The 26,865-nt window shown below is 43.4% G+C and overlaps 3 protein-coding genes across 3 annotated transcripts; all 3 read left to right on the top strand.

The window, feature by feature from the left end:
* Positions 1 to 3,892: 3,892 nt before the first annotated feature.
* On the top strand, positions 3,893 to 6,994 carry LOC310732617 (extracellular calcium-sensing receptor-like; the record flags this gene model as incomplete). The annotated part of the gene is made up of 6 exons (XM_083553230.1): positions 3,893 to 4,092; positions 4,279 to 4,570; positions 4,660 to 5,463; positions 5,538 to 5,765; positions 5,854 to 5,977; positions 6,078 to 6,994. 6 exons carry the CDS (start codon positions 3,893 to 3,895, stop codon positions 6,992 to 6,994), a joined length of 2,565 nt encoding a protein of 854 aa, XP_083409356.1.
* A 3,304-nt stretch (positions 6,995 to 10,298) lies between these two features.
* Positions 10,299 to 15,740, top strand: LOC310732616 (extracellular calcium-sensing receptor-like; the record flags this gene model as incomplete). The annotated part of the gene is made up of 8 exons (XM_083553229.1): positions 10,299 to 10,498; positions 10,685 to 10,976; positions 11,094 to 11,897; positions 11,974 to 12,201; positions 12,290 to 12,413; positions 12,540 to 13,426; positions 15,420 to 15,509; positions 15,609 to 15,740. 8 exons carry the CDS (start codon positions 10,299 to 10,301, stop codon positions 15,738 to 15,740), a joined length of 2,757 nt encoding a protein of 918 aa, XP_083409355.1.
* Positions 15,741 to 22,811: 7,071 nt separating this feature from the next.
* On the top strand, positions 22,812 to 25,833 carry LOC310732648 (extracellular calcium-sensing receptor-like; the record flags this gene model as incomplete). The annotated part of the gene is made up of 4 exons (XM_083553266.1): positions 22,812 to 22,832; positions 24,379 to 24,606; positions 24,695 to 24,818; positions 24,920 to 25,833. 4 exons carry the CDS (start codon positions 22,812 to 22,814, stop codon positions 25,831 to 25,833), a joined length of 1,287 nt encoding a protein of 428 aa, XP_083409392.1.
* Positions 25,834 to 26,865: the final 1,032 nt, after the last annotated feature.

Raw genomic sequence — 26,865 nt, 5'->3', positions numbered from 1 at the left:
GGTACCGCGGAGAAAACCTGTCATCAACAGGTCACCAGCCACCGCGGGGCCACCAGAAAAAGACGGACTTAGTCTCTGCAAACTCTCTACAGAACTTTCCAGCATTGTGATGGGAAAAAAGGCATCCATTGCATCAGAGCATCCATCCCTAGAGGGTCTGGGTGTGTGAGGGAGAAGAGGGGACAGTGCAATGTCTCTTGATTCACAAACAGGTCCACCTGAGCTCAGTATAATTTCTCCAAAATTTTCTCCACCGCGTTTAGGTGGAGACACCAATCCCCGGACCTTAGCCCCCAACGTCGAGAGGGTTAGGGTTAGGGTTAGATAGTCTCTCAGGTATGCCTAAAGTCTGAGCTATGCCCTGGTGCAGCTCTAGGGGGCTCCTAAGAGGCAGCAAGCCCTTTAAGTCCGCTACAGTAACAGGCGGAAAACGACGAGGGTGCTTACTCTTACAGTAGAGTAAAGAGTAAACAGTCTATGGGCGGGACTAGAGGAGTCCTTAAAGAATGCTGCGAGCTCGACGCAGACAGCGTTTTTTTTTGGATGTCCTCCATGGCTGGGAGTGGAGTCCCTGTGATGCGCTGGGCAGTTTTCACCACCCACTGCAGTGCCTTACGCTCTGCAACAGAGCAGCTCCCATACCAGACTGTGACACAGCTGGTCAGGATGCTTTCTATTGCGCAGCGGTAGAAGTTCACCAGGATATCCGAGGAGAGCTGATTTTTCTTAAGTGTCCTCAGGAAAAAGAGGCGCTGGTGAGCCTTCATGACCAGGCTGGAGGTGTTGATGTTCCAGGACAGGTCCGCCGAGGTGTGGATCCCCAGGAACTTGAAACTGGAGACGCGCTCAACAGCCATCCTATTGATGTGGGTGGTGTCATGCGTGCCTCTTGCCTCCTTCCTGAAGTCCACAATAAGCTCCTTTGTCTTGGAGGTGTTAAGGAGCAGGTTATTGTTATTGCACCATGTGGCTAGGTGCTGGATCTCCTCCATGTAGGCAGTCTCATCATTGTTGGTGATGAGACCGATCACGGTAGTGTCATCTGCAAACTTGATGATGGAGTTAGATCCATTCACAGGCCTGCAGTCGGAGGTGAAGAGGGAGTAGAGGAAGGGGCTCAGCACACAGCCCTGTGGTACACCAGTTTTGAGTGTGATAGTGTTGGAGCAGATGGAGCCAGATCGAACCTGCTGGGGTCTGTTGGTCAGAAAGTCCATGACCCAGTTGCAGGTGGAGGTGTTAATGCCCAGATCTAGAAGTTTGGCTATTAACTTGAATGGAATGATGGTATTGAATGCTGAGCTGAAGTCAACAAACAGCATATGTGCATAGGTGTTCTTATTGTCCAAGTGTGTGAGCACAGAGTGCAGTGCCATGGAAACTGCATCTTCTGTGCTTCTATTGCTTCGGTAGGCAAAATGGTGGGAGTCTAATGTGGTTGGCAGCGAGTCCTTCAGGTGTGCCAGGACCAGCTGCTCAAAGCACTTCATGACAATGGGTGTCAGTGCTACAGGGCGGTAGTCATTCAGGCACATTGGGTTGGAGTGGGAACAGCTGCTTGGACAAGAGACAGGTTGAAGATGTCAGTAAAGACCCCAGCGAGCTGCTCAGCACATGCCCTGAGTACGCAACCAGGGATGTTGTCTGGTCCAGCGGCTTTGTGAGCGCTGATCCGGCTCAGTGCATTGCAGACATCTATGGAGGAGAGTTTGATTGAAAAGTGATCAGCCTAAAGTTTAAGCTTTGTGGCAGTTTCTTTGTTGTCTCTCTCAAAGCGAGCATAAAAGTCATTAAGCTCATGCAAAAAGAGGACATCAGTGGCAGCGGGGGTGGGGTGTTAGGATTTGTAATCACTGATGGCCTGGATGCCTTGCCACATGCGTCGAGGGTCAGAGTTGGAGAAATGCTCCTCTATCTTTAGCTTGTAGCAGTGCTTGGCCTCTTTGATGCCCCTCTTCAGGTTAGCTCTGGATGTGCTGTAGGCCTGAGCATCACCTGACCTGAAGGCGGTAGTGCGTGCCTTCAGCAGGAGTATGTAATGATCTGTTTCTGGGTAGTAACACTGTCTGTGGTGGAACTAATGTAATCCAGTACAGAGGAGGGATAGCAGTCAATGTCTGTGTGAGAGTCACTGGTGGCCTGAGAAGCAAATGTACTCTAGTCTGTGTGTAAAAACCTTTCCTGAAGTGTGAAATTTGCCTCTGCGGGCCACACCTTGATGGTTCTTACTGATGGCTTTACCCGGTTAATGAGGGGTGCATACTTGGGGGTGAGAAACAAAGAAAGGTGATCTGACTGTCCCAGGTGGGGGAGGGGGTCGCAACGTAAGCTCCAGCCATGTTTGTGTATACATGGTCTAAAGTTTTGTTCCCTCTGGTGTGACATGAAACATGCTGATGAAATTTTGGAAGAACTGCCTTTAAGTTTAAGTGAATAAAATCTCCCACAACAATAAACACAGCTTCCGGGTGAACAGTCTGTTGTGTACTGATGGCCGCATAAAGTTCCATCATAGCGAGCTTAGCATCAGCATCGGGGGGAATGTAAGCAGCAGTAATAATGGTGGAAGTGAACTCCCGCGGTAGATAAAACGGTCTACATTTAACCAGGAGAAACTCCAGGTTAGCTGAACAATGACTCTCGACAATAACAGAGTTCGTGCACCAAGCTTTGTTAACATAAATGCACAATCCACCGCCTCTGGTCTTACCGGAGCCATCTAATGTCCTATCCGCCCGGAGTGTGTGTCGCCCCACTAGCTCAATAGTGTTGTCCGGAATGCCGCTGTGTAGCCATGTTTCCGTGAAGATCATGACATTTCAGTTCAGAAGTTTCATGCTGTGTGTGATGCTGAGTCGAATCTCAGCATCACACACAGAATCTCAGTAATTTTCGAGAGCGAAGCATTCGTAAAGACATGCAAGCACAAATCTGCGCAGTTGGCTCTCCCGAGAGGGTGTGTGTATCCCACCCGTGATATAGTGGGGGCAAGGAGGAACACGCAGACGGAAAGTCTTGTTGCTTGTTTTAAATTTTTTTATTCTTTTATTTTTTCGGACATTAACCACTTACCAGAGAGTGCTTCAAGAACAGACAGAAGCTAGCACTGGTTTCACTCCATGTGCGTTTTATAGCTTCCTCATTGTGATGTCATTCCGCCGGAGTAAACACGTAAATTAGGCTATGGACAACATGGAAGCATTCCCAAAGCGTTGTTGCCTCAGCTCCAGTTTCAAAAGGGGAATCTAGTTTGGACTCTGCTAATTGGACATGAATGTAAAGTTAAGCAAGTGTGAAGATCTTTGATTCGAAAGAGTCTTCAGGAACTTTTGCACAAAAATGAAGGTAAGGGGCAGGATACCTTTTTGGCAATGCATACAGAAATATGTCTGTAAAGTCATCCAGGTGTAATTATCTGGACACTGATCTATCTAGTTTGATTGAAACACTACTCATCTGAGCAGCGTTTTCTGCCCAAAAAAATTGTGGAATATTGCCAACTTTCCTCAGACTAAAGTAACTAGTTGGATGTGTAGAGAAACTTTTCATCCAACCAGAAAGAAGTTTACTTGACATGACTCAACTTCTATAGAATGCATGTATGAATCATGATGAGGTGGTCAGGTGGTTGATGTTTTGGTACTGCATTTTTAGTGGTATACCGACAAAGACCAACATGCTGAAAATGATAGGGGTTGAAAGACAAAGGTCTGTCTATAACACTGGGACACTCATAAACCCCACTGGGTCTAAAAAATGGTTATCATTGTATAATACAATACAATGAGGTAATGCAGTTTGTAATGCCACACCCAGGGGTCTGGTAAATCTGGGAGTTAAAGGGATATATAAATGGCTCAACAGCTGTCATTGTATTTAGGAAGCAATGAGAATGAGGTTCTTGCACACATGGCTTTTATTTACTCAGGTGAGAGCAGTTGATCCTCCCTGTAGTTTACTTGGCCTGCCTAATCCACCTCAACTCAGCAAAGACGGTGATGTATTAATTGGTGGCATTTTTTCCTTCCATATCAAATGGGACCAGAAAGCACATGTCTTTACATCTGGGCTCCAACAGCCAAAATGCATAAGGTGAGAACATATTAGGATCATTTTATTTGGTTGTATTTAGAATTACAACAATTGTAAAGAATCTATTCATTTGAAGGAGAGGAATATGTTAAATGATTTACAATACAACATCTGCAAACTTAATTTATTTTTTTTAATACAGCATTCTAAATAGCTATGTAGTTTAATTTTTTTTTCTGCCCATAGTGTGAGCCTCCGTGAATTTCAGAATGCACAAACAATGATATTTGCCATTGAGGAAATCAACAACAGAAGTGATATTCTTCCTGGAATCCAACTGGGTTACAAAATGTATGATTCCTGTGCATCGGTAGAACTAACTACAAGAGCCTCATTGTCTCTAGTTAATGACCATAGAGAAAATACATCTGTAATGTCTTGCATCAAACCTGATACAGTTCAGGCAATCATAGGAGAAATATCCTCCAGTCCATCTATTGCCATTTCTGTTACTGTGGGACCATTGCACATACCAGTGGTAAGATCTCTTTATTTATATAAGCTTTGTTTTAAATTCATGTAAATCAATTGGTAAATTGGTAAATTGTTGATAAAAACATATTGCAGGTCAGTCACTTTTCAACATGTGCATGCTTAAGCAACAAGAAGAAATATCCATCATTCTTCAGAACTGTTCCCAGTGATTATTACCAGAGCAGAGCTTTGGCTAAGTTAGTCAGGCATTTTGGCTGGACCTGGGTAGGAGCCCTATGCAGTAATAATGACTATGGGAACAATGGTCTAAACGAATTCATCATTGCAGCAAAAGAAGAGGGAATCTGTGTTGAATACTCCAAAGCATTCTTTAAGACGGACCCCAGAGAAAAAATTCTGATTGTTGTTGAGATGATTAAGGCTTCAACCTCCAAAGTTATTGTAGCATTTGTTTCAAATTCTGACCTTGCTGTTCTTCTGAAGGAAATGGCCTTACAAAACATGACTGGGTTTCAGTGGATTGGAAGTGAGTCCTGGATTTCTGATCGAGCGAATGCTCAATGGCAACATCTGCTGAAAGGATCAATGGGTTTTGCTATGCCAAAAGCTAAAATCAATGGCCTATGGGAATTTTTGACCAAACTTAATCCAGCTTCTGATCCAACTATTTTCAAAGAGCTTTGGGAGACGATATTTGAATGTAAGCTTCCCACACAAGAAAATGTTAAGATAGAACAAATGTGCAAAGGTAATGAAAGTCTCAGTCAAGTTCAAAACATTTACACAGATGTTTCAGAGTTACGAGTTGCAAATAATGTTTACAAGGCTGTTTATGCTGTGGCTTATGCACTGCATAACACATATGGTTGTTCTAAAAGAGAACGTGAACAAGAAGGCCTTATTGCATGTGCAAATATAACTAATAAACCATGGCAGGTAAGTGTAACAATATATGGTGAACATCATGTACTTTATATTTGGCACTGAAGAGATTGAAATGCCTTGTTTAGGTAGTGAATGAGTTAAAGAAGCTCCTTTTCACCACTGCAAATGGAGAGGATGTATATTTTGATGAAAATGGAGACCCTGCAGCAAGGTATGAATTACTAAACTGGCAAAAGGGCAAAGATGGTAACGTAGTGTTTGTTAAAGTGGGCTTCTATGACAGCTCCCTGCAAAAACACAATCAGTTGTCATTTAACAACATCAGTATAACCTGGGCCCACAATAAATCAGAGGTAAACAAATTAATCTATATGAATAGATATGTACAATGAATATTTTACAGTCATTAATTTATTTAAAAAAAATATATATTTATTTTAGGTGCCAGTCTCTGTGTGTAGTCCCAGTTGCCCTCCAGGCACCAGGAAAGCTGTACAGAAAGGAAGGCCAATCTGCTGCTTTGACTGTGTATCATGTGCAGAGGGGGAAATCAGTAATATAACAGGTATTTTGCATATTACTTATTTTAAATAATCCACAAACATAAAAATCAATTTTCATTACGTAATAATTTATTAATTCATATTATTTTTTCCCTCTTTTAGATTCTATAAATTGCATCAAGTGCCCACCTGAACTGTGGTCTAATGACAAGAAAACAACCTGTGTTTTAAAGCTGGTGGAATTCCTGTCATTTGAGGAAATAATGGGAATCATCCTTGTAGCATTTTCTCTGTTAGGAGTTTCATTCACCATTTTCATTGCTGTAATTTTTTTTAAACACAAGGACACACCGATTGTTAGAGCAAATAATTCTGAACTGAGCTTCTTGCTTTTATTCTCTCTGACTTTGTGTTTCCTTTGTTCACTAACATTCATTGCTCAGCCTTCTGCATGGTCCTGTATGCTGCGCCACACAGCTTTTGGAATCACATTCGTCCTCTGTATCTCCTGTGTTCTGGGGAAAACAGTAGTAGTATTAATGGCCTTCAGAGCTACACTTCCAGGCAGCAATGTCATGAAATGGTTTGGGCCTCTACAGCAGAGACTCAGTGTAGTTGCCTTCACTCTTGTACAGGTCATTATTTGTATACTTTGGTTAACAATATCTCCTCCCTTTCCTTACAAAAATATGAAGTATTACAAGGAAAAGATCATATTAGAGTGTAATGTAGGTTCTGCTATAGGTTTCTGGGCTGTGCTGGGTTATATAGGACTTCTGGCTCTTTTATGTTTTATTTTGGCTTTTCTGGCCCGGAAGCTACCTGACAATTTCAATGAAGCCAAATTCATTACATTTAGTATACTCATATTCTGTGCAGTGTGGATCACCTTTATTCCAGCTTATTTCAGCTCTCCTGGAAAATTCACTGTAGCTGTGGAGATTTTTGCCATTTTAACATCAAGCTTTGGATTATTATTCTGCATATTTCTTCCAAAATGTTATATAATTATACTGAAACCAGAGAAAAACACTAAAAAGCAAATGATGGGTAAAGCACCTGCTAAATTAACTTCTTAGATACCCACTATTAAAATTGTCCCTAACCCTAACCCTAACCCTAACCCTAACCCTAACCCTTAATTGTAGGGAAAGCTCTAGTTTAAATAAAAGCTTTTTAAATGGATTTGCATAAAGAATTACCATTTTATTAATTACAGACAATAAACTGCTATATCTATTGTCTGTATTGCATGATATTTTACAAATGTTAGTTTTAGTGTATTAATTATGTTGACATAACCACAGTGTGGTTTTCCATATCATTTGTGACACAAAATTATTGTCTTCAGTTTTGGCGATAAAGATAACCTGCTGGCAGAGTGCATATTCCAATGAAAACAAAAAACACCCCAAAATATCCATACAGAAAACAAAATCAGTTTTATAACCTTTGGGTTTAAATTCACTACAAGGACAAATTATTTAATTTGTTACATAACCTGCAACTAGGCCCTGTCCCAAGTCACTTTATTCAAGCACACACAAAAAATTAATAATAATAGCATGATGTCAATAATGATAATGGGTAAAATGTCAATAATTCTGTAATATTTTAAAATCTTTTCAGCTGTACCTACAATGCATACAATAATATACGGTATTGATAGCGTGAAGGCACTTTCATGTACATTAGCACATTTTTTTATCTGGTAGTATTACTATTTGTCATGTAATCCGAGTGCAAGCAGATGCAAGAATGTTTAAAAAGGAACAAAAGTTTATTTAATTTAAATATCCAAGACAAACAACCAAATTAGCATGCAAAGGTAGGCACACAATGTTACTAAGGCAATACAAGAAAATGTACCAAAATAAGTTCAAAGACTGGCAAAAAAAGAAATAAAAATGAAATACTTGGTATATGTAACAAGCTAACCATAATACTTAGCACAGACCAGACAGAAACAAAGGAATATACAGTATGTCACTCGGAACACCGAAGCAATTCCCCTTTGTAAAATCACCTCAAAAAACATTGCCCGTGAATTGATGTTCCTGTTCAGCCAGGTGGGTATACCCAAGGAACTGCTGACAGATCAATGTACACGCTTTATGACAAAATAATTGCAGACCTTCATCTGCTTATGTAAGTGAAACACATGAGGACATCGGTCTACCATCCATATTCAAACAGGCTTGTGGAGCGTTTTAACCAGACACTGAAGCAAAAGCTATGACTAGTGGTGGACAAAGAAGGGAGAAACTGGGACCTTGAACCTTTACTCTACAGGTCCCTCCTTAAATATGTAAAGGAAATGCAGTAGTGCATTGACAGAGAAGCACGTCTTGTCAGATAGCACAGCTAGGAAGCACAGGCCAAACAGCAATGCTTCTACAACTGCCCATTTTAATCAAGGGAGTTTCATCATGGAAATTGGGTGCTACTCCTGATACCAAGTGTGACTGCTGAGGGCCTGTACACAGAGGAGAAATCTGGTGCTGATCAAAGCACAGTACCTGACGCATTGGCAAGAATTTGCTGAAACGGATGGAATATCCCCACCCTATGTCCAAACTTCTCCTCTCCGGCTTCCCCCCTCTCAGATCTTATTAAGGAAGGACAGCCTGAATGAGTCGGTGGACTAAGGCAGCAAACCAGGCATTCCTGGAACTAAAATGGACACTCGCCGTGCGGCAGTGCTGAGAAACACCGACTTCAGCTTTTCCTTCATTCACAGGAAACCGGGCTGGGGGCCATACTCTCACAAGTCATCGAGGGAGAAGAACATCAGGTGCTGTACGTCAGCCGATAACTGATACTTGCCAAACAGGTAAGGTACAGTATGCTGTGGTAGAACAAGAAGCCCTGGCAATAAAGTGGGCAGGGGAATAGTTACATTAGTACCTGGCAGGAAGACAATTCATGCTGGTCACTGACCATGCCCAAATCCACTGGATGGCCCACACAAAAGACTAAAGCAAGAGCAACCCAGTGGTTTCTGTCAATACAGGACTTCTCATTTTAGGTCCAGCACCGAGTTGTGGCCAGCCAAAGCAATGCAGATGTTCTCTCTTAAAGACATGGACTAGAGGCACAAGCACCGCTGATAGTGGGTCTTGGGGGGCACTGTGACAATAGGCCATTGACTCACGCATTGACTCCCAAACACAACTGCCGGCAAGGTGCTGAATGTATAGTGTCAATTTAGCACCACTGTTGAACACATAGCATGAGGTCGGGGCAGTGTAACCAGACACAGCTGGAAGGGAATAATGAGATGGAAGCTCCTCACTGTCTACAAGCATGTAAAAAGACACTGAGGAGACTGCCAGCTGAAAAAAGTTTTGGCTATACTCTAATACTGGATCTGTTTCTCTCTCTCTTCTTCTTGGTGACAGCAGCAGCTGTGGAGATGATTCAGATAATCCTACGCCTTTCCTTGGAAGACGAGAGACATTTTTGTGCCGACACAGTTCACATGCAATCCAGCCCATTCCTCCCTGCCCAAACCATTATGCACAACCAACATGCCCCTCTCTTACCTCCACCTATGGGCCGACTCTGCTGCTCACATGCACATCTTCACAAAATGTTCACTACAAACAACCTAAGCCACCCTACATAAATGGTGCATAATGTCTGTGTTCAACCCATTCTGCAGTGAGGTGCTACACAATTAAAGTCAGCAACCAGTGAAGTATTTACCACCACACTGAAGGCACGAATGAATGAATGAATAAATAATTGAATAAATTTATTAATTTATTTATACAGAAACTAAACAATAAAGATTATTATGCATCTTTCTATTAGTTTTTTTTTGTTATTTGATTGTATATAAAATTTATTTAGCAAAAATTAGGTAGATAGATGGCTAGAAACCTGGGTAGGACCCTGCTCTTTGGCCATAAATGTAAAGATAAATGAGCATAAACATCTTGTAGTCAAAAACAGTCTCCACAAACTTTTGTACAAGAATGAAGTTTAGGAGAATGAGATCTGTTTGGTAATGCATATAGGCATCAGTTTGTCATTTGGGTGTTGTTTTGCTGATTCACAGGAAAAAAAAATGCATTTATATTGATATCTGACAAAGACCAACATGCTAAAAATGTTGGGGGCGTAATGGGAAACTACGGTCTAACATTGGGTCATTAAGAACATTTGTTCTCTAAAATAGTTCATTTCCAAACCTGTTTATGACATCGTAAATAGATTTAAACAACAGTGTGATTAAATTTTAAAATGTGCACCTTGTAATAGTCAGTACAATACAATGAGATAATCCAATTCCTAACACCCAGGGGTCTGGTAAATATGGGAGTTGAGGAGTTATATAAATGATGAAATGGATGTCATTGTACAAAGAGAGCAATGAGAATGAGGTTCCTGCACACATGGCTTTTATTCACTCAGGTGAGAGCAGTTGATCCTCCCTGTAGCTTACTCGGCCTGCCTAATCCACCTCAACTCAGCAAAGATGGTGATGTACTAATTGGTGGGATTTTTTCCTTTCATGTCAAATGGGACCTGACAACACATGTCTTTACATCTGGGCTCCAACAACCAAAATGTATAGGGTGAGAACATATTACTAGAATCTAAACTTAGTAGGAATTGGTAAATTGAATTATATTCATTCTATAGGTGATATACATTTGTATAAGTAATATATTAGTTAACTAAAAATACAACATCTACCCACTTGTTTAATAATAATTACAGAGTTTGCCGAATTGCTATCCATTTTTTTTTTCTTCTTGTAGTTTGAGCCTCCGTGAATTTCAGAATGCACAAACAATGGTTTTTGCCATTGAGGAAATCAACAACAGAACTGATATTCTTCCTGGAGTCAAATTGGGATATAACATTTATGATTCCTGTGGATCAGCAGAAATAACTACTAGAGCCTCCTTGTCCTTAGTTAATGGCAATAAAGAAAACACAGCTGTAATGTCTTGCTCCAAACCTAATACAGTTCAAGCAATCTTAGGACAAACAGCCTCCAGCCCATCAATTGCCATGTCTGTGACTGTTGGACCTTTAGACATACCTGTGGTAAGAATTAATTTGTGTAAATAAAAAAATATTTTTAAACTAATGCTTACAATTGTAAAATTATTGATGACCATTATAATGCACATGATTAACATAATTAAAATCTTTTGATTGCAGGTCAGCCACTTTGCAACATGTGCATGCCTAAGTGATAAGAAAAAACATCCATCATTCTTCAGAACTGTTCCCAGTGATTATTACCAGAGCAGAGCTTTGGCTAAGTTAGTCAGGCATTTTGGCTGGACCTGGGTAGGAGCCCTATGCAGTGATAATGATTATGGAAACAATGGCATAAATGAATTCATCATTGCAGCCAAAGAAGAAGGAATCTGTGTTGAATATTCAAAAGCATTCTTTAGGACGGACCCCCGAGAAAAAATTCTAAAAGTAGTTGAGATGATTAAGGCTTCAACCTCCAAAGTTATTGTAGCATATCTCTCAACCTCTGACCTTGCTGTTCTTTTAAAGGAAATGGCCTTACAAAACATGACTGGGTATCAGTGGATTGGAAGTGAGTCCTGGATTTCTGATCCAGTTAATATCCAATGGCAACATCTGTTGAAAGGATCAATGGGTTTTGCTATGCCAAAAGCTCAAATCAATGGACTAAATGAATTTCTAACCAAACTTAATCCAGCTTCTGATCCAACTATTTTCAAAGAGCTGTGGGAGACAATATTTGAATGTAAGCTTCCCAAACAGGAAAATGTTAAGATAGAACAAATGTGCAACGGTAATGAAAGTCTCAGTCAAGTTCAAAACCTTTACACAGATGTTTCAGAGTTACGAGTTGCAAATAATGTTTACAAGGCTGTTTATGCTGTGGCTTATGCCCTGCATAACACATATGGTTGTTCTAAGAGAGAAAGTGAACAAGAAGGTCTTATTGCATGTGCAAATATGACTAATAAACCATGGCAGGTAAGTGTAACAATATAGCCTAAAGACTAACAAATGCCTATAATTGTCATTGAAGAGTATGTCATTCATTATTTAGGTAGTGAATGAGTTAAAGAAGCTCCATTTCACCACTACAACTGGAGAGGATGTATATTTTGATGAAAATGGAGACCCTGCAGCAAGGTATGAACTGCTGAACTGGCAACAAAGCAAAGACGGTAAAGCAGTGTTTGTTAAAGTGGGCTTCTATGATGATGCTCTGCAAATACACAATCAGATATCATTTAACAACATTAGTATAACCTGGGCCCACAACAAATCACAGGTAAATAACACTATATCTACATCTATATAAGAAAACAATAAAATATAAAGAAATTGTCAAAATTAGATACAGCAACAATGTTTTTTAGGTGCCAGTCTCTGTGTGTAGTCCCAGTTGCCTCCCGGGCACCAGGAAAGCTGTACAGAAAGGAAGGCCAATCTGCTGCTTTGACTGTATACCATGTGCAGACGGGGAAATCAGTAATATATCAGGTATTATGCATATTACATATATTTACTAATAATTAACCGTTATTTCAAATATATTTTGATTCACTTTATACATTTTAGAAGAAAGAAAATTACTTACATTCATATTTAATTTTTTTCCTTCTCCAGATTCAATAACTTGCATCAGTTGCCCACCTGAACTGTGGTCTAATGACAAGAAAACTGCTTGTATCTTAAAGTTCGTGGAATTTCTGTCATTTCAAGAAATAATAGGAATCATCCTTGTATCATTTTCTTTGTTAGGAGTCTCACTCACCATCTTTATTGCTGTAATCTTCTTTAAACACAAGGACACACCAATTGTTAGAGCAAATAATTCTGAACTGAGCTTCTTGCTCCTGTTCTCTCTGACTTTGTGTTTCCTTTGTTCGATAACATTCATTGGTCAGCCTTCTGCATGGTCCTGTATGCTGCGCCACACAGCTTTTGGAATCACATTTGTCCTTTGTATTTCCTGTGTTCTGGGAAAAACAGTCGTTGTGTTAATGGCCTTCAGAGCTACACTTCCTGGTAGTAATGTCATTAAATGGTTTGGGCCTCTACAGCAGAGACTCAGTGTACTTGCCTTCACTCTCGTACAGGTCATTATTTGTATACTTTGGTTAACAATATCTCCTCCCTTTCCCTACAGAAATATGAAGTATTACAAGGAAAAGATCATATTAGAGTGTAATGTAGGTTCTGCTATAGGTTTTTGGGCTGTGCTGGGTTATATAGGACTTCTGGCTCTTTTATGTTTTATTTTGGCTTTTCTGGCCCGGAAGCTACCTGACAATTTCAATGAAGCCAAATTCATTACATTTAGTATACTCATATTCTGTGCAGTGTGGATCACCTTTATTCCAGCTTATGTCAGCTCTCCTGGAAAATTCACTGTAGCTGTGGAGATTTTTGCCATTTTAACATCAAGCTTTGGATTATTATTCTGCATATTTGTTCCAAAGTGTTATATAATCATACTGGAACCAGAGAAAAACACTAAAAAGCAAATGATGGTAAAGCACCTGCTAAATGAACTTAAATAAAAGCTTTTTTTAATTAAATTGCATAAAGAGCTACTATTTCAGTAACTAGAATGAATAACTGCTAAATAAATTGTTCATTCTCTAATTTTTGAAGGAATGTTTTCATACCGTTAATATTTTAAATATGGTGGTATAGCCAGTTTGTATTTTTATATTTCTTTTCAGACATAATATATGCATTGTAAAAACACTAAAATGTATTTGTCAGTAATTCTTTCTGTATTTCACCAGTCATCAGTAAATGTTAATGAATTACAACAGTTTTATTACTTTTGGGTTCACAAAGCTGCTAATCAAACTCATTAACTAAACCCTGTGTAAAATCATTGCACTCTGGTCCACATGCACATACACTATGGCATCATTATGCTACTATAGTAATTATGAGATATACAGAATCTGACCCTATAATATGATTTAGCTGAAATCAAATTATAGGTCCATATAATAAGCAATTAAATTGTTTTTAATAAAATACCTTTTTTTTATTATCAGTATAACCCCACTTAAATTTAATATGAGGTTAAGCATTGTGACCACATGGTAATCAGAGAATAAAAGTAACTAATATGATTACCAAATAAATAGCATATCTACTTATAGAGAGCTTACTGGTTCAGGAAGGAAGCAAAAAAAGTCAGAAGACAAGTTTAACCACAACAATCAAACAGGCTTTACTAAGCATTGGAATCTTTTATGCTATAAAACCTTTGAAGTGTGGTGTGGACTAAACGGATGTGAAGGCCTGTTTCAGCAGGTAGTATCGAAGAGCAAGGACCACTCATTTAATTGCCATACATGCCTTTTCAACAGCACAGGGTGCTCCTTCCTCCTCCACTACTTGGAAAAACACGACCCTGTCATTAGCATCTTGTGACGACAACAAATCACCGTGGATGCAGCCGCCATGAGTCTTAAAACCTTTGATGTCAATTGACAGGACCTTTCTGGCCTAGCTTGATATTCTTTAGGATATTTAAACTGGGTGCAATACGTGCAGGTGGCAGCTGCGCATGCATCATGACCAAATCCCCTAAAGTCTCCAAATACATTGTGATCTTGGGAGGAGCAAGAATGCCTTTCTTGGCATTGAGTTTTAAGATTTGAGGTGAGCTAGGATGGCTTCCCATCTATCTAGCTCTTGGGACAATATATAACGTCTGGGCTGAAATTGATCAAACACTTCGGCATGTGTCTTGACTGTATCAACAGAGTCAGCAAAAACTGAAAGGTGACATGGCACCTTGTCCCTATCCCTGATGCAATTTAGATTGAGCCACAGATGTCTATTCACCATTTGCTTGGCTGCACAGAAAAGGAGATCAATGGAGTGTAGCTCTAAAAATGCCTCCTCTTTAATTCCCCCTGTTTGTGCTTATGTCTTATAGCTGGTCAGCCTGAAAAACCATCATGGTGTGAAAGGAAGCACCAGCATGACCTGCAACTTAGAACACATTTCCCCCCAGTGCAGAATAAGCTCTACATGGTTTCATGGGGAGGGTGGTTCAAAAGCAGTGATGCATTGTCAAGAGAGATACCATTCAATCATCTCTTTCACCTGGGATATCATAGTATACTCCTGCACCCTTACACTCTTTGAGCAAGAAAACTCACTATGGAGAGCAGGAAAAAATGGGAGGGGCCAACATTAGGATCCAACCCCCTGGCCATCTAATAGAAATCTTCATCCAGCTTGGAGGGTTCCCCTATCAGGAACTCGAGCTGCGTCAACAATGCTTTGGAAACGCTTCCGGTGTTTGATGCTCTCAATTACATATGTAATTTGGCCAATGGAATGATGCGTCACCGGGTGGGGTAACGGCACGATCAGGAAGCGTAAAATGTGCATGTAGTGGAGCCGCCACTAGATTCTGTTTGTTCAGGATATTTTGCGCACATTTGGCCCCGGTCTTTTAGCCGTGAACTTTGTGTTTGCATGTCTATGCGAATGCTCCGCTCTCAGAGAGTGCTCTTTAAAAAGAGCACTCTCCCTCATGGCTCTGGCCCCGCTGTTGCTGAGGCAAGGCGGCATCAGATCTGGTCGGGCTCGCAGGCAAGTCTGGCAGAGCACTTGGAGATGGGTTTGTCTCTTCTTTCCCCAGTAGATGCAGCACTGCACTCTGCCTTCTGAACTTCCTCCTCCTCCGAGGAGAGTATGGAGACTATCAAGCCCACAGACTTCTACAAGCCTGTGCTGTATGAGGAGCTCTTGGAGGCAGTGACTCATGCTGTGTTCAAACTTGAATTGGCTTGGCCAGACGAGAAGCAGAAGCAGCATGGATGAATGCTTTCTGCATCTTACAGCACTACCTCCATGGCCTGCCTGACTTTTCCCTGAAAGAACCTGTGTTTCTGTCTAAAGGCCCCGTCCTGGGACCTCCTTGTTAACAATGCTAACAATGGATGCATCCCTCATTGAGTGAGGAGTGGTCATGAGTGGCCCTACACCCAAGGTTAATGAAGGGGGTTTCATCTCACTTGGCACATAAACTGCCTGGAGATGCTGGCCATGCTAAGGGCTCAGAAGCACTTCTCCGAGACTTGAGGAATCGCCATGTGCTTTTCCATATGGACAACACATTGGTGGTCTCTTATATCAACTATCAGGGGGGTCTGCGATCTCGCTTCCTATACAGGCTGGCACTGCAGATCCTCCTGTGGTCCCAGGGAGGACTGTGCTTATTGAGGGCAGATTACATCCCTGGGTACCTAAATCAGGGAGCAGACGCCCTTTGGAGGCAAGGGTCAAGGCCCAGGGAATGGAGGCTCCACATCGAGGTGGTGCAACAGATCTTACAGAGCACAAGTGGATTTGTTTGCGACTCAAGAGACATTGTACTCTCCCCTCTGGTTTTACCTCACTCATCCAGCCCCCCTGGGGCTGGACACCATGGTGGCCAAGGCTGCGCCTGTACGCTTTCCCCTCTATCACGCTGTTCCCAGGAATTCTGTAGAGAGTTCGCCAGGATGGAGCAGAAGTATGAAAGTGCATGCCATGTAGTTGGCACTAGCTTCTGTTTTTCAGGAAATGCTTTGTGTATGTTTGTTTGGCGCATTTATAAGATCAGGTAAGCATTGCTAAGTCGGTAAATTATAAAAATCAGGAAATGGAAAAGCAAGCAAATAAGGGCAAGTGGACTTCGTCTGCAAAGCTTATATGGTGGCAGGTCAGACTGGAGGTTGTTTGCAAGCCTTTCAGGCAAACCTACTTATAAAGATACAAAAGAAATTAAAGGAGAGATGACAACATTTTAGAGCTGCTTAGGCCATAGGCCGGTTTATGGCAGCCCTAGTAACTGCTGAGAGGCACCTTTGGCTGACCCTGTCCGATCTTTCCGACAGGGACAGAGCCGTTCTCCTGGATGCCCCTCTCATGCTGACCAGCCTGTTCGGCGATGCTGTTAATACAATAGTCAAGTATCAGGAGTCGAAAAGACAGTCGGTGCTTCTTTACCTCGCTCTCATGAGGCTGCTCGGCAGGCACTACAACAGCCAAGTACGAGTAGGCATCAAGAGGAGTAGAAATTCAGCCCAGGGAGGTGACAGATCTGAGGATCTTGATCTTCAACAAAAGGGTTTGACGAAAAGGTCTTAACTGCTCAGGACGTCAAAGGGGTTCTGCTGAGTGGGGGAGGTGTATGTCTCCGATGCTTCAGGGCACAATGATCTCCAGCGAGTGCCTCCCTCAGTTTCCGCCCAAAAACGTACAGGATTTGGGGGTCGTGCCATCTCCCCAGAGGCTCCAAAGCTTCAGGGCACTGCTCAAGCTGCTCTAGACATACCAGAGTTCCCCTTCAGGAACTCGAGCTGCGTCGAAACGCTATGGGAACGCCCCTGCGTGACCACGCTCTAAACCACGTGTGAAATCTAGCCAATAGGCAAGCCGTGACGTCATAGACAGGCGACGTCGCGTAAACCAGGAAGCTACAAGATGGCTGTGCGGTGGTAGCGACATTAGCTCCTGCTTGTTCAGGTAAGCGCTTTGAGTGTGTTATCTGTGCAGTCTAGAGCTTATATGCAGGCAGAATTCCGTCTGCGTGTTTCCTGCTTACCCCGATTCATTTCGGGGGGGGGTGACACGCAGCCGATGTGTTGTTTGCTTAGCTTAGGAGCGTGCTTAGTCGGCTCTCGAGGGTATCGGTTGTTAGCATTTTAGCTGTGCGGCTATGCGCTCCCGGCTGCGAGGCGAGCTCCCGTTCCCCGGGGATTGCGCTCGTTTTGCGGTTCCTTCTCCGGTGCGTGTGACGCGGTGCTCCGTATTCTTCCTCCGAGGTGGGGGAATTTCGGAGAGCGCTCTCCGAGGTGGGCACTCTCCCTCGAAGCTTCGGCTCTCGATGGTATCGGCTGTTAGCATTAGCCGTGTGGCTATGTTTGGAATAGTTTTTTTCCCGGTGTGTGTGACGCGGTGCTCCGTATTTCTTCCTCCGAGGTGGATGAAATTTCGGGAAATTAGGGGAAGCATGCCTGGCGGCTGCTTCTTCTCCCGGTGCGGGCGGAGCAGCATTGCATGTCTCTGTCTCCAAGGAGGATAAGATGATGGATGCTAGCGAGCCTGCGGCCTCCTCACAGCCTGTGCTGTATGTGGGGCTCCTTGAGGTCGTGGCACGGGCCGGATTTAGCTTGGATTTAGCTTGCCGGTCGTGTGGCACCCAGTGAGCTGGTTGTGCGTTTCCTGCGCCCTATGTCACAGCCTCAGCGCCTTCCCTGATCTGCGCACCGAGGTGTCTGGGTCCTGGGAGGCCCGTGTGTGCGCGTGCTTTTCCGATGTTCTTTCGCTGTGCGCGAATGTTGTTGGAGCGAAGTGGCGTGGCTACGGGACGATGCCGCTTGTGGTAGAGACGCTAGCTAGCTATCTCTCCCCGAGTGTTGCGTCTGTGACGGCTATCGGTTTGCCTATGTAGAGCCGCTTGGCTCTGGTGGGTAGGGCTACGCGGCAGGTCAGGCCACGGTTTGCTTCCACACGATGGGTGTGTTGCAGGCATACCGGGCTGGCCTGCTATGGGGGATGGTGCGAGCTTCCTTCTGAGCGCCATGGTGTCCCCTCCTGGCCTGACCTGGTAACGCTGTAGGTGAGGGCGATTGCTGGCGGGTTCAGGAGACCGCGGTGGCGTTTCAGTGGTAGTTCCTCGCTGCTCCGATGGGGCTGCTTGGCAGCAGCCTCGCCCTGGTACGTCCAGGCACAGCGAAATAGCCCGGTGAGAGTGTTGCCACCCGATTCCCGCGGGGAGGTCCTAGGGGCCCATGGCGTCACTCTGAGCCCGAGGAGGGGCTGGACGGCCTGATGGTCGTCCCCGCCTCTAGTGAACGGGCTGTGGTGCGTAGGCCTGATGGCTTGCATCTTGGAGGGCGGTGCGCACCTCATGCTACGGCGCTCGTCCCTCCCTGGCACCACAGGGAGGCCAGTCTGTCGGCCCTGCCACAGGGTGTTCGGAACGCTGCCTCCCTTTTGCGGTTAACTCCCTTATTTTCGCCCGGAGGTTCGTTGCGGATGGGGGTCATCCGCTGCCTCTCAGGGGGCTTCAATGGCCGCAGTGCGCTGCTCCTGCCGTTCGGGTTCAGGAGGACTGTCTGCTAGCCCTGCCACTGGTCGTGTTCAGGGCGCAGCGTTCTCCAGCGGTTTGCTCCCCGTATTCTGCCCGTATGGTCGCTGCGGATGGGGGGGATCCGCCGCCTCTCAGGAGGTGTAGTCGGCTGCAGTGCACCGCTCCAGCCGCTCTGAGTGGGTCAGGGGCCGGCCCTGAGGGGTTGGTTCTCCCTGTGGAGACTTTCTGTCAGTCTGGAGGGCTGCCTGGAGTCTCTCGGGGGTCCTGCGTACTGTGGAGAAGGGCCATTCGGCTGTCGAGGTGGTTCCCTCCTCCTTGTTCAGAGAGTCAGGCTGCTACAGCCCGTGCTTCGTTGTTCCAAAGAAGGACGGTGGGTTGCATCCCATTCTGGATCTCCACTCCTTGAACCACTCACTTTTGAGGCTCGGGTTCAGGTTTCTCGTTTAGAGAGGTCGTGTCTCAGGTCGAGTCCGAGGACTGATTTGTCATACGTTAGATCTGGTGGTTGCATGCTCCCATGCAGCCGTCCTTCACCGCACACGGGAGGTTCCTGAGGTTGCTTTCGGGGCGAAGCTTACCAATATCGGTCCTTCCGTTTGGCCTAGCGCTCTCACCCCGTGCCTTCACAGAGTGCGTGAACGCGGCACTGACCCCGCTGCGGCTTTAGGGCATCCGCATTTTGTTTTATATCGACGATTGGTTAATGTTGGCTCGTTAGAGCGCCAGGCGGTTCGGCGTTGAGATGCTGTTCTCGCCTGCATGAAGGTACTGGGGTTTAGACTGAAACGCCGGGTAACGTGTACTTTCCCCAGCGCGGAGGACCGCTTTCTCGGCGTGGTGTGGGACTCAGCCGGGTTACGGGCACGGTCTCCCGCCTGGTTTGTAGTCATCCTCACTGCAGTCAGGAGGGTAGGAGCAGGCCAGCCAGTCACTGTGAGGCAGTTCCAGAGGCTGCTGGGTCTCATGTCGGGAGCGTCCAGTGTTTTTCCACTCGGCCTTCTCCGCATGTGGCCCCTCCAGTGGCGAGGCTACGCCTGTACGCCTTTCCACCCAGTCGCGCTGCTCTTGGGAGTTCTGGTATGAGTTCGCCGGGAGGAAGTCTTCTCCTCCTGGTGGCACCTCAAGGGCGGGCGGAACCCTGGTTCGCCCCCGCCCGGGTTGTGGAGGCTGTGGCCCCTAAGGGGGCACAGTTCATGGCGGCTGTTCTCTCTACCGAGGTAGTAGAGGCCCTTCTCCACTCCAGTGCTCCCTCCACGAGGAGGTCGTACGCCACACGATGGCAACTGTTCGCGTCACGGTGTGAGCACCATGACTTTGACCCAGTTAACCGCCCGGTCGGTTCAGTTCTGGTGTTTTTGCAGGTACAGTTTGCCGCAGGGTTAACTCCTTCAACCCTGAGGGTTTCCGTGTTCACTGGGTGGGTCCCATTGGTGACACGTTTCCTCCGCGGCGCCCGGAGGCTGTGGCCCGGGAGGCAACTCAGGGTGCCTGTCTGGGTCTTGGCAGCTGCCTCGTCCCACCTGGAGTTGCCCCCTGGCATGGCCAGGGTGCTCCCACACGATGTGTCGTGTTACAGGCATTCTGCCCTCCTCTGTTTATAGCCCCCGACCGGGGGTTACGAGACCCGGCTGTGTCCAGTGCGAGCACTGGGGGCTTATCTCCACAGGACGAGTCCTTGGAGGTGGTGGGTGCAGTTGTTTGGCTGCGAGTCCTGGTCCCCGCTCCGATTCAGGGCTCGCTCCGCCGGAGTGTGGCGGCCTCTGCGGCCGGATCCACTGGAGTGTCACTTCGGGACTGTGACGCTGCGGGTTGGTCCACCCCGCTGACCTTTGTCTGGTTTTATGGCCTTGACCTCAGAGCCACCCTGGGCTCCTCTGTTCTGCGTGCTGGTGCCGAGGCCCTCACTCTTTTGGCAGGGTCTGGTCAGTGTGGCGTGATTGGACACTCTTTCCCATAGCGTTTCGACGCAGCTCGAGTTCCTGAAGGGGAACGTCTCTAGGTTACGACCGTAACCATAGTTCCCCGAGGGAACGAGACGCTGCGTCTCCGTGCCACACTCCCTGCATCCCTGCGGCGCTTACCTTCTCTCTTTGCAGAAGCTAATGTCGCTACCACCGCACAGCCATCTTGTAGCTTCCTGGTTTACGCGACGTCACCTGTCTATGACGTCACGGCTTGCCTATTGGCTAGATTTCACACGTGGTTCAGAGCATGGTCACGCAGGGGCGTTCCCATAGCGTTTTGACGCAGCGTCTCGTTCCCTCGGGGAACTATGGTTACGGTCGTAACCTAGAGATGGTCAGTCTTAAGAGACTGATTCCCTTAAGAAACTGGTAGCATGGAAACTCTTGCCAAACGTGTCTACATTGTTCCTGAGCACTGTAAAAAATAGGCTACATGACTCAGATTGGGTCTCATCCACCTCAATTCAAATTCACCTCAAAGCTTATCAATATTGGGTGCATCTGTTTGCACCCAATATTGGGTCCCACGACCTGTTAGGTTGCAGGCATTCTACCCTCCTCCGTTTCAGGCCCCAGACCAGGAAAATTTGAACCAGCTGTGCCTGGTGCGAGCACTGGAAACCAAAATCCACAAGACGGATCCCTGGAGGAAGTCAGATCAACTGCTCGTCTGCTACAGGCCATTGAGTAGAGGCCTCCCTGCTAACAAATTGTTCTGATCACAAATTGTTCTGTATTGTTGAAAGATTTATGACCAAACTTTTGATGTCACCCATATGAGGATGGGTTCCCCTTTGAGTCTGGTTCCTCTCAAGGTTTCTTCCTCATATCATCTAAGGGAGTTTTTCCTTGCCACTGTCGCCACGGCTGCTCATCAGGGACAAACGCACACCATTCACCTTCACTGTTGTTTTCTGTAAAGCTGCTTTGAGACAATGTCTGTTGTGAAAAGCGCTATACAAATAAACTTGACTTGACTTGACTTGACTTGACTTAACAAGCAGATTGTGAGCAGAGGGATCATTGATGTTGTTGCATCTTCTTATGAGTCTTCTAGTCTTCCCGCTCCATTCAGGGTCAGAGCTCACTCGACCCAAAGTGTGGCAGCCACTAAGGATTGGTCCTCTGGAGTGTCCCTCCAAAACATCTGCAATGCTGTGGGCTGGTCCACCCTGCTGAACTTTGTTCAGTTTTATAACCTTGACCTCAGTACCACACCTGGCCCCTCTGTCCGGCGACCTAGCTGTGCCTATATACACAGGTCAGGGACTGGTCAGTCTGGTGTGCTGAAAATATATTTGGCTATAAGCAGGTTATCAATTGAAAGAGCATTCCTCATTGATTAGCACTTTATTATTTATCTATAATATGGACATGAATTTATAATTCCAGTTTGTGCCATGTTATAACATTTCTTATAAAATAAAAAGTTTTAATTTTTTTTTGTACAAAAAACTAAATGTGTAGTCATGAATGCTTGTAGTGCAAATACATCTGTAGGCTACAGCATGTAATAACTAAGTCTAGTGTACATTATGCAAGGCACATTTAAATAAGTCACTAATATAAAGAATGCATGAATAAAAGGCAAAATAGATGTGTGTATAAATTTACAGTATTCAATTAAATGTGTCCCTCACTAATCAGTACAATACAATGAGGTAATGTACTTCTTAAACCCAAGGGACTGGAGTAAAAGGATTATATAAATGGCTAAACAGCTGTTAAACATTTAGAGAGAGATGAGAATGAGGTTTCTGCATGCATGGCTTTTATTCACTCAGGTCAGAGCAGCTGATCCTCCCTGCACCTTACTAGGCCTGCCTAATCCACCTCATCTCAGCAAAGATGGCGATATACTTATTGGAGGTATCTTTACCTTACATGGCAAAATGGAGCAGACAGTGCATGTTTTTACATCTGGGCTCTGGAAACCAAAATGTAATAGGTGAGGGCACAATCATAATTTTAATATGTTTTAGTTTAGTAAGTGGAATTATAATAATGGTCATAGATCTATAAATTAAAAGATCAGAAATATTTAAAAAGATTTATAAACTTGTTAATGTACTGATTCATGTGTGATTCATTGAAAATCACTGTAACATTTTTTGCTTTTGCGTGCAGTTTAAGCTACCGTGAATTTCAAAATATGCAAACTATGTTATATGCTATTGAAGAAATCAACAACAGAACTGATATTCTTCCTGGAGTCAAATTGGGTTATAAGATTTATGATTCCTGTTCATCAGTAGAAATAACTACAAAAGCATCATTGTCTCTAGTTAATGACCATGGAGAAAATACATCTGTAATGTCTTGCTCCAAACCTGCTACAGTTCAAGCAATCATAGGAGAAATATCATCCAGTCCTTCTATGGCAATTTCTGTTACTGTAGGACCTTTGCACATACCAGTGGTAAGATCTCTTCTTTTTTCCCAACCTAATTTTAAATTCTTGTCAATCTAAAGCTTCTGTTGTCAAATTAATGATAAAAAATTATAACCAAAAAGTAAACAAAATCTACATATTGCAGGTCAGCCACTTTTCAACATGTTCATGCCTAAGCAACAAGAAGAAATATCCATCATTCTTCAGAACTGTTCCCAGTGATTATTACCAGAGCAGAGCTTTGGCTAAGTTAGTCAGGCATTTTGGCTGGACCTGGGTAGGAGCCCTATGCAGTGATAATGACTATGGGAACAATGGTCTAAATGAATTTATCATTGCAGCCAAAGAAGAAGGAATCTGTGTTGAATACTCCAAAGCATTCTTAAAAACGGAACCCAGAGAAAAAATTCTGAATATTGTTGATATGATTAAGGCTTCAACCTCCAAAGTTATTGTAGCATTTGTTTCAAATTCCGACTTTGCTGTTCTTCTATACGAAATGTCCTTACAAAACATGACTGGGTTTCAGTGGATTGGAAGTGAGTCCTGGATTTCTGATCGAGCGAATGCTCAATGGCAACATCTGCTGAAAGGATCAATGGGTTTTGCTATGCCAAAAGCTCAAATCAATGGCCTTCATGCGTTTTTGACCAAACTTAATCCAGCTTCTGATGCAAAGATTTTCAAAGAGCTTTGGGAGACGATATTTGAATGTAAGCTTACCACACAAGAAAATGTTAAGATAGAACAAATGTGCAAAGGTAATGAAAGTCTCAGTCAAGTTCAAAACCTTTACACAGATGTTTCAGAGTTACGAGTTCCAAATAATGTTTACAAGGCTGTTTATGCTGTGGCTTATGCCCTGCATAACACATACGGTTGTTCTAAGAGAGAAAGTGAGCAAGAAGGTCTTATTGCATGCGCAAACATAACTAATAAACCATGGCAGGTAAGTGTAACAATATATGGTGAACAGCATGTACTTTATATTTGGCACTGAAGAGATTGAAATGCTTTGTTTAGGTAGTGAATGAGTTAAAGAAGCTCCGTTTCACCACTGCAAATGGAGAGGATGTATATTTTGATGAAAATGGAGACCCTGCAGCAAGGTATGAATTACTGAACTGGCAACAAAGCAAAGGTGGTAAAGCAGTGTTTGTTAAAGTGGGCTTCTATGACAGCTCCCTGCAAAAACACAATCAGTTGTCATTTAACAACATCAGTATAACCTGGGCCCACAATAAATCAGAGGTAAACAAAATAATCTATATGAATAGATATGTACAATGAATATTTTACAGTCATTAATTTATAAAAAAAAAATATATATTTATTTTAGGTGCCAGTCTCTGTGTGTAGTCCCAGTTGCCCTCCAGGCACCAGGAAAGCTGTACAGAAAGGAAGGCCAATCTGCTGCTTTGACTGTGTATCATGTGCAGAGGGGGAAATCAGTAATATAACAGGTATTATGCATATTGCTTAGTTTAAATAATCCACAAACATAAAAATAAATTTTCATTACATTAATAATTTATTAATTCATATTATTGTGTTCCTCGTTTAGATTCTATAAATTGCATCAAGTGCCCACCTGAACTGTGGTCTAATGACAAGAAATCTGCATGTGTGTTAAAGCTGGTGGAATTCCTGTCATTTGAGGAACTAATGGGAATCATCCTTGTAGCATTTTCTTTGCTAGGAGTTTCTTTTACAATTTTCATTGCAGTAATTTTCTTTAAAAACAAGGAAACCCCAATTGTTAGAGCAAATAATTCTGAGCTGAGCTTCTTGTTGCTTTTCTCACTCTTTTTGTGTTTCCTTTGTTCGATAACATTTATTGCTCAGCCTTCTGCATGGTCCTGTATGCTGCGTCACACAGCTTTTGGAATCACATTCGTCCTCTGTATTTCTTGTGTTCTGGGAAAAACTGGGGTGGTGTTAATGGCCTTCAGAGCTACACTTCCAGGCAGCAATGTCATGAAATGGTTTGGGCCTCTACAGCAGAAACTCAGTGTACTTGCCTTCACTCTTGTACAGGTCATCATTTGTATACTTTGGTTAACAATATCTCCTCCCTTTCCCTACAGAAATATGAAGTATTACAAGGAAAAGATCATATTAGAGTGTAATGTAGGTTCTGCTATAGGTTTCTGGGCTGTGCTGGGTTATATAGGACTTCTGGCTGTTTTATGTTTTATTTTGGCTTTTCTGGCCCGGAAGCTACCTGACAATTTCAATGAAGCAAAATTTATTACATTTAGTATACTCATATTCTGTGCAGTTTGGATCACTTTTATCCCAGCTTATGTCAGCTCTCCTGGAAAATTCACTGTAGCTGTGGAGATTTTTGCCATTTTAACATCAAGCTATGGATTATTATTCTGCATATTTGTTCCAAAGTGTTATATAATCATACTGGAACCAGAGAAAAACACTAAAAAGCAAATGATGGGTAAAGCACCTGCTAAATTAACTTAAATTAAAGCCTTTTTAATTAAATTACATAAAGAGCTACTATTTCAATAACTGAAATAAATAACTGCTAAAAAAAAACCCTGCTATTTATTTTCTAATATGTTTTCATATCTTTAACATTATAAATATGGTGACATAGCCATTTTGCATTTTTATATTTGTTTTCAAACAAAAAATATGCTTTGTTAAAACACTAAAATGTGTCAGTAATTTTTTCTGTAATTTACCAGTCATTATTAAATGTAAATGCATTACACCTGTTTTATAACTTTTGGATTCAAAACACTGCTAATTAAACTTATTAACTAAACTGAGTGTAAAATCATTGCACTCTAGTCCACATGCACATACAAAATAGCATCATGATACTATCGTAATCATAAGATATACAGAATCTGACCTTATCATTTAATTTCAGCTAAATATTATAATAAGTCCATATTATAAGTAATAAGATATTTTTTCTCTCCCATCTTTATCTTCTTCTTCGATCACCGCAACAGAGAACACTGATTAGTTAGAACACCTACAGGCATGTGAACCTTACCACCCCCTTCACAAGCCCACCACTCGGCCACATCCTCGGTGCCACATTCCCCCACAGACTGACTCAGGTTGGGGAGCTGTTAGGCCTACATCTGATTTCTCTCCTTACTTGAGAGAAAATTGTTCACAGCTGTCTGTGGACCACCCTGAACTTAAATGGCTGAAGTGCCACAGAGTGATCGACACATTGGAATCTTTTATGCTATAAAACTATTCAATTTTGATGTGGAATAAACAGAGAGTGAAGGCCTGTCCCAGCAGATAGTATCGAAGAGCAAGGACCACTCATTTAATTGCCCTACACTCTTTTTAAAAGCACAGGGTGCTCCTTCCTCCTCCACTGCCTGGGAAAATGACCCTAGCCCCCTGTCCATTAAATATGTCTGTAAGACAGGAGAGAAATGTAAGGGGAATATGACAGTGGTCAAACACAGAGTGCAGCTTTCACCTGTTTAAAAGCCTGCTAGCATGACATCATCTACTGGACCA

This window comes from Silurus aristotelis (genome assembly GCF_946808225.1).
Source record: "Silurus aristotelis genome assembly, chromosome: 10".
Taxonomy (NCBI): Eukaryota; Metazoa; Chordata; class Actinopteri; order Siluriformes; family Siluridae; genus Silurus; species Silurus aristotelis.
The sequence above is the reverse complement of the archived record's forward strand: the minus strand, read 5'-3'. Positions and strand labels throughout refer to the sequence as shown.